The sequence below is a fragment of the Pteropus vampyrus genome, unplaced genomic scaffold, assembly GCF_000151845.1.
Source record: "Pteropus vampyrus isolate Shadow unplaced genomic scaffold, Pvam_2.0 Scaffold48, whole genome shotgun sequence".
NCBI classification, from domain to species: Eukaryota; Metazoa; Chordata; class Mammalia; order Chiroptera; family Pteropodidae; genus Pteropus; species Pteropus vampyrus.
In genome coordinates this window covers 263,995-272,300 of record NW_011888829.1, presented here as the reverse complement: position 1 = coordinate 272,300, position 8,306 = coordinate 263,995, and the positions used below count along the sequence as shown (strand labels likewise).

The following is an 8,306-nucleotide window of genomic DNA, read 5'->3' as shown; positions in this document are numbered from 1 at the left end:
AATAAAGCTATAAGTGATAAATGAAGTATATAGTGGATGCAGGAATAAACAAAAAGAATAGTGGTGTAGAATAGAGAACCCAGAAACAGACCTTTCATACATGGAAATGCAATATGGTAAAAGTGGCATTATAGTTCACTGGGTAAAGTATAGATTATTCAATAAATCATGCTAGGAAAGTTTATTATCCATTAAGAAAAAAATGAACTTGGTCTCTGCCCTACACCTTATGCAAGAATGAATTCTTGGTTACTCAAAGACTTATTTATGAAAAGGAAAACTTTAAAAATTTTGGAAGAAAATTTAAGATGATGTCTATGATTTAGGGGCATGGAAGTTTTTTTTTTAAACAAAAATGTAAACAGAAAACAGTGATAAATTTAACTATTAAGAATAGCCGTTTATCAAAAGCCATCAAAACAGCAAAATAACAAGTCACAGACTGGGAGAGAAGATATTTGTGATAATATAACTAAAATTCCATCTAGAATATGTAAAGGCCTACAGAGCGATAAAAATGACAGCTTAGAAAAATGGGCAAAGACATAGAGGCATTTCACAAAGAAGGAAATATAAATGATCCATTAATACAGGAAAAGGTGGTCGACTTCATCAATAATCAAGGAAATGCAAACCAGAAACTACAGCGAAATTTCATTTTAAGCCCTCCACACCAGCAAATTTCAATACATTTGCTAGAACAAAGTGCGGGGGAAGATGTTGTAGACCAATGGGAACTCTCACGAACTGGTGGAGGAGCATAAATTGGCACTTCATTTTGAGAAAACATTTTGTCAATTGACTTGTAATGTTGAGATTTCCCCCAGTTATTCCACCTTTAAGGCACGCCCTGTAGGAAACATGCCCAAGGGTGTTCATAGCAAAAGTGTCCGTAATAGTGCAAAACTAGAAACAACCCAAAGGTTCATCGACAGAGAATGGATAAATAAACGCTCACACAGTGGAATGCTATACAGCGCTGTGATGTTGTAACAGGAATAACTTCAAAACGTAAAGTTGAGTCCACGTTACAGAAGATATTTGCCTAGCATGTTATTTTTATAAAGATTAAAGTCAAACAAGTAAGCGATATGTTTATGGATAGGCATCTGTATGCTAAAACTTCAAAAAGAGGGGGAATGATAAATTCAAGATGAGTTACCATAGGAAACTGCGGGAAGGCACAGCGGGTTAGATGAAGCACACAGGTGTATGCCACAGCACTAGTGTGTTTTACTCCTTAAGTTAGGGGGCGGGGTTATGGGTTCTTTGTTTGCTTTACGACTTACATATATGTTGCGTGTATTTCTAAATGTATTAAATATTACATTAAACAAATAGAAGTTTTCATAAAAATATTTCAAGTATAGGTAACGTATACTGCAATGACCCTATTAATGCTGATGTTAGTAATAGCTAACAGTTAAAGAACGCTCCTGCCTTATACATTTGCATAGGCACTATTATTTAATCACCGTAACAACTCTATAAGATAAGTACTATCATTATGACTGAGGTTTAGGGACATTAACTTGCCTAAGGTCTCAAAACTAATGAGCCATAGCACTTAGGTCTGACTCCAGAACCCAGGCCCTTAAACCATGAATTCGTATTGACCATCTGGTCCCTCCTCATTTCATTTATTGGGAACCTGAGTGTCAGAAAGTTCAAGAAATTTGCCTAATGTCACATACTTAGCTTCAAGCATTCCTGTTCCTTAGCTCAGACTACGAAATACTGTAAAGTTGATCTTGAGTCCTGGTACATGCAAGAGGATATGCAGAAGAGATTACATTACAATATAATGTAAGGAGTTTATATTTTGTTGTAGTTGCACTGGGAAGCCATTGAAGTGTTTTCAGTGATGGAGCGAAATGATCTCATTTGCATTTACATTTATATTTAAGAAGGTCATTCCTGTAGCTATATGGAGAATCTGTAATAGCGGAAAATATTAGAAGTGAGGAAGTGGGTTAGGAGAACAACGAGTAGTTCAGATGAGAGGTCATGGTAGCTTGCTCCAGGATGGAAACAGTAGCAATGGAAAATTCAAGATGTGCTTTGTAATTAGAAAGGATAAGTTATTGATGAATCGATGTGAGATCATAGGAAAGAATCAAATTAATTCTTAGGTGGTGCCTGATTTGAATAACTGGGTGAATGATGTTCGTATTTACTGAAATAGGGAAGATTGGGGGTGAGAGAGAGGGGTTTGTTTTTTTTTTTTTAATGAGGATAAATTAAGAATTTTTTTGGGATATGTTAAATTCGAAATGTCTATAATACAGCCAAGTAAAGAAGTCAAATAAGTCAATGGATATGGGAATGTAGAGCTCAAGAGAGTGGTCTGGTGTGAAGATACACATTTTGAAATTATCGACACGTGGATAGCATTAAAATAATGAACATAATACAAACTGATTGGCAGAAGTTCTGATGTGAAAATGGCATTTATAAATTTCCTCTTGACACTCACCCCGGAACCCCAGGGAGAATGAGAAACAAATGTATGTTAGATCTTTGATGAATCTAAGAGACAACTAAAACTCCAAACCACAAAAGAGGTAGAAGGACTGTGTATCATTCAAAGTCCAGTTGGGAAAATGGAAACCAATGTATAGGTATTCAAACGGTTGGAATTTAGTGTGAGAGATCACTTATAAAAGTGGGAAGAGGAGAAGGGAGAAGGAAGGGGTACTGCAGGAGCAAAAAGGAAGATGGGGTTACACTCAGAAATCAGAAATGGATAATGTCGCTCGGCTGGAGTCTCTGAGCCTGCACCTGCTGCTGCATTGCTGGAGGAGTGGTTATAAGTCATGTCTGCTGTGGTGAAGCTATATGGCCTTGGCCAGGGCTAGTGACACTGAATAGATGGTTTCATCCAGTCCCTGCAGTCTAGCCATTGATCCTTTCCATAATCAAAAGAACTGCCAACAAGTGTCACATCGTTGGAGCAAGAAGCAGAATTTTTCTCTCGTTCTCCTTCCTTCTCATCTGCCAGTTTTCATACTGGCAGACACTACTAAGAGCAAGGCATCTGGAAAGGAAGTCTGGGAAATGGTCTGTAGAATCCCAGCCGCCATGGAATAGGGCAGAGTAGGGGGTTTGGACTCGAGAGACAGGGAGTGAATAACGAATAGGCTGCCCAAACCGGTGGTGACCACATTGATCTGGGATTTGATTTCACCTTATTTACAAGCTAATAAGTTAGCCTACCACCGTTTCATGGATGCTAGCAGAAGACATGAAACTTTGGGGTCAGCGAAAGATGATCATATTCATAGCACAGCAGCATGAACATCAGCATGTTTGCATAAGTTCCTGTGTCTGCAAGTCCCACGAGGGCAATGCAGGAGTCTAGATGGATTTCTTGATGGAGAGGTATACTGCTTTCATAGCAAGGAGTAAGCAAGGCTGCTTTTTGTCCCAGAAGGGCGCATTACCTCATCCTTCGAGGTTGCTTGCTGCAAACGGAACCCTAAAAGGTGGCCCAGGTGACGAGTGGTCAGGGCCTCACATATTTAGCACACCCAGGAAGGTGTGTGGAAGCATGAGAAACTCTGGGAGGACTGTCTCTCCCCAGTGTCTGGTCAGAAGTGACTGGATGGACGTTTTGGGGTAACATTTTGGCAGGTTAGGGCCTGTAGCTCGTGTATTGGTGCGGAGGTATCATGTCGAAAACATCTGGGTGACAGACATTCGTTCTGTTTTTGTAAAACAATGTTTGAGGGATGAAACCGAAGGTGATAAGTGAGGCCTGTGCTCATTCTGAATGGAGCGTATCCTGCAGTGCCCTGCGATGGGATCATGTCCAGTGCAAGGCCAGGATCGATGATGCGCCTCATCTGCACCAGCCAGGGGCGGGATGCGCGCATGCTTGTACGGTTTGAGGGTGAGCCTTCAGGACTCGGATGAGATGCTCATCATGCAGACGTGTTCCTTGCCATTATGCACTCTCTGATAAGGATCTTAAGGGACCTGGAAGCCTGCACTCTATTTATCATCATGCCTACTGTGCTTTTTCGTATACCTGCCCCCGAAGCGAGCACCGTGGTGCATATTGTTGATCTCTCTGCTGTGTACTTTCTTCTGTGCTGTCTTTCTTCGGCGTTCTTCAGATTAGTGAACCTAGGTTTGTATTAACAGGTATCTGTGACTCATTTTGATGTCTGAATGATGCAAAGACCTAGACCATTATGTCTAAGTCTCTGTGGAGAAATGGCAGAGTATTGAAGGGGTGGGGATGACACCGGAATGCCTTGGTAGTCTGCTGACTTGGAGTTTGAGATTTATTCTCCCTGCTCGTGGTCTTCAGGGTTGCCCAAGTGAAAAATCTCAGCTCCTGTCAGGAGGTTCCTTACACGCAGCATACCCTGTCCTTCTTTCTGTTTATGCTTCCTCTATACTCTATATTTTGTAAATAGTCATCCTTTTTTTAAAAATCTCTTTTTAAAACTCTTCTAGAATTGCTCAGTTTATGCTAATTGTTTCTTGTCAGGGTCCTGAGTGATACTTTGGTTTTTTTTTTATTCAAAAGAACAGTTGAGAGCAAGAACATGATGTCTCAGTCTTCCTAGATGTCTACAGCCTGGGGTGAAAGATCCAAAGACCCCAAAGCATGGTTGGGGTGTCGATCCCTCCAATAAACCATGTTTAGAGCTGCAGGCTTTAATGAATTGGACTTGGAATATAAATAGTTATTTTGGTGGGTAATGGTCAGCATACATTGTAGAAGCACCCATTATTAATGCCAGGATATTTATTCATAGGATGATAGCTTTAGTATTTATGTTAAAAAATGGAATGATATAACTGGGCAATGTTAATGATGGTATCCAACAAAGTCTTTTCAGAAATTGAACTCTGGTCACCAGCTAATGTGGTGTACATGGAAACACACTGTCCTGGGAAATAACCAGAAGACAAGAAAGAAAAATTATAGTTAACCCTAAATTGCTCAATGATGACTTATAAAAAGGTACAAGTTCTAACTTTGGAAGGGGTAAAAATAATTGGGTTAGTAAAAAAGTATAATCAAACATAAATGGTATGTGAAATGCATTCTGATATATTGTATATTCAGAACTTCCTCCTCACTGCATAATTCTAATACATGTATAGGAGAATCTTATTAGTGTATTTCTTCTCATGAGGGGATGTAAATGATGTTATAAAAACAAAAATCAGTCATGAGAGAAAACTGAACAGGGTTGGTGGCAGGTTGTGGGATCAGCCCTATGACTGCTCTATGATCCTGTTCCAGGGCGCAGCTGGGAACTGGCCTCGTCTGATTCTGCAGCACGGAGTTCAGGAAGAATTTGGGGCCAGGTCGTTAAGTCAGCCTGAGACAGCTGAGGGAGACTGAAGAGGACTGTGTTTATGCCCGAGTATACTCCACAGTGCCCTGAAATCATGTTGTACTCCATGGAATGCCAGGATTGATGAGGTTCACCTGGCTGGGGTGAGTGGCATGTGTCTTGGGCACCTGTCCGGCAAAGACTACATATCATTCATCCCGATTTATCATCTGCCACTCTGTGAGGTCCTTCCAAAGAGACCTAAAAGCATAGCCCTCTGCCTGCCATCGGATGACTCACTGAACTCTCTGCTCTGTATCTTGATGGCACTGGTTTCTCACCATCCTTCATATCGGTGTTTTTAAACAACATTTATCACAACTCCTTGATGTAGGTTGTAACATCAAGTTTGTGATATGCAAGCGTCACTGAAAGAAATACAATAGGATAGAAAATATCAGAGGGCCACACAAGTAGAAAGCAGAAATACGGTTTTGTGAAATCTTTGTGTTCCAACAAACACGTATTATATATATATTACATATATTTAGATTGTAATATGTTTTATATATGGTGACATACAGACGCATACATACATAAAAGGCATATAAAAAGTACTTCACTGCTGGTCATGGTCAAAATTTGTAAGGCGCTGTTTTGTTTTAGGTAAATAAGCCTTTGGTTGACAAGCGATATCTGTGTATAAACCCCGTCGGCTTAACCACTGCTGACTTGTCAGTATAGTGGTCATGCGCTCTGAAAAAATTGGTATTGTGAGTAGCTTACGAGCTGTACTTTGTCGTTGTCATCGTCGGGTGTTCAGATGGTCAGGGAGTCCTGATGCTGTGTTCCCGGGGGAAGAACTTGGGCCCCTCAAGCAAGGCGTACTCCTGTCTCGGAGGTGTACTGTTTGGCTCTCGTCCAGGACCAGTGGCACTCACTGAACCTTTCCTGCTTCATGCACTTCAGCCTCCCTCCAGGTGACATTGGTAGTGCCTTCTGGTGGAATTCTGGTATTTTCCCCTTTCAGTGTGTGTTCCTGAGTCCTCCCTCCCTCTTGATTGTGCACGTGACTCTTCTGGTGACACTCACCTTTCTGTTCTGTGGCTCAGAACTCTACTCCCTGTGAAACTGAGTCCAAGTCTTCCATCTTCTTTGCGATTCCGACAGCTTCCTTTTCTGTGTGACACTAGACACTCTATTTGCATTTTAGCAAAGAGCTGCTGAATTTAGATCATAGATGGAACGCGATAATCCATGTCATCTGTGAAGAGGACAGACTGACTTGAAAGAGCCAGAGAGGGTTCAGCACATTTGCTCTACCACAGTCTAAATTGGAAAGAGACCAGAGACAGGTACAGTAAAGCAGCAGGTAGAGGTGACAGAGTCACAGGGAGAAATTTCAAATCAGCGAGGAGATTGTACACCCACAGAAAGAACAAGGACTGCGTCTGCCTGACAGCGGGCATGGCGGGACTCACAGAGTGGGTGTTTCTGGTCTTGTCTGCCACTCAGTTCTTTCTGGGAATGCTGGGGAATGGTTTCATCGGGGTGGTCAACGGCAGCGGCTGGTTCAAGAGCAAGAGAATCTCTTTGTCTGACTTTATCACCACTAACCTGGCTCTCTCCAGGATTGCTCTGCTGTGGATTCTCATGTCTGATGCTGTAATACTGGTGTTCTTTCCCAAAACACATGATGAAGGGGTGATCATGCAAGTGATTGATGTTTTCTGGGCATTTACAAACCATCTGAGCATTTGGCTTGCCACCTGTCTCGGTGTCTTCTACTGCCTGAAAATCACCAGTTTCTCCCACCCCACCTTCCTCTGGCTCAAGTGGAGAGTTAACAGCGTGGTTGTGTGGATGCTGCTGGCTGCGTTGCTCCTATCGTGTGGCAGTGCTGTGTCTCTGATTCACAGTTTTAAGGTCTATTCTGCCCTCTGTGGAATCGATGGCACAGGGAATGTGACTGAGCACTGTAGAAAACTAACGAACGAGTACCAAGTGACCCATGTTCTTGGCACCCTGTGGAACCTCCCGCCCCTCATCATGTGTCTGGCCTCCTACATCGTGCTCATCCTCTCCCTGGGGAGGCACGGGCGGCGGATGCAGCACAACAGCGCCAGCTCCAGCGATGCCAGCACTGAGGCCCACAAGAGGGCCACTAAAATGATGCTCTCCTTCCTCTTCCTCTTCCTGCTTTACTTTCTTGCCTTTTTAATTACAACATCCAGTTATTTCCTACCAGGAACTAAGATGACTCAGATGATTGGAGAACTAATTACAATGATTTATCCTGCCAGCCACTCGTTTGTCTTCATTCTGGGAAACAGCAAGCTGAAGCAGACATTTGTGGAGATGCTGTGGTGTGAGTCTGGTCGTCTGAAGTCTGGATCCAAGAGACCCTTTTCCCCATAGAACAGCAGAGGGGGCCGGAGGGAGCCAGGGCGTCCTTCCGCCTGGCTCAAGACCGCAGGGCGCTTCCTGACCCTCCCGTGACACCCGTCCTGTAACATCGGTAGGAAAGAGACGCTGCTGCTTTGCCCTGTCTCACCTGGGGACGCGTCTCGTGGCCTCTCTTGGTGCGGTTGTTTAGGAGAGGGTGAAACGGTCTTTGGAAAATGTCCGTATAGTAAAAACGCTCTCGCTGTGTAGACAAGGGGTTGCATTTTCACGACTATCGGCCCGACGTAACGAGCGGATCGCTGGCTTAGACGTGAAGTTTATACCGACTGCGATGAGCTGACGTTGAGAAAACAGCGCAGTGAGCTTGAGGCAGAGACAAAGGCAGTGCGGTCCCGGACTCGGATCTGAATCCCGCTTCTGTCCGTCTTCCGAGACTTTTGGCCTTTGATGCGTTACTTTAATCCCATGTCTGATCCTCTCGCTCCTCATTTTAAAATGTGGACCGTGACATCGACCTCACAGGGCTTTAGGGATCCATGAGGCCACGCGTGCTGACGTGTCAGCGTAGCGTACGGTATGAAGCACTCAACAGGGGAAACTGTC

General features: G+C 43.2%; 1 protein-coding gene across 1 annotated transcript; it reads left to right on the top strand.

Moving 5' to 3' along the window:
• Nucleotides 1–6,764: 6,764 nt before the first annotated feature.
• LOC105291599 (taste receptor type 2 member 3-like) lies at nucleotides 6,765–7,715 on the top strand. The gene has a single exon (XM_011359469.1). It carries the CDS (start codon nucleotides 6,765–6,767, stop codon nucleotides 7,713–7,715), a length of 951 nt encoding a protein of 316 aa, XP_011357771.1.
• Nucleotides 7,716–8,306: the final 591 nt, after the last annotated feature.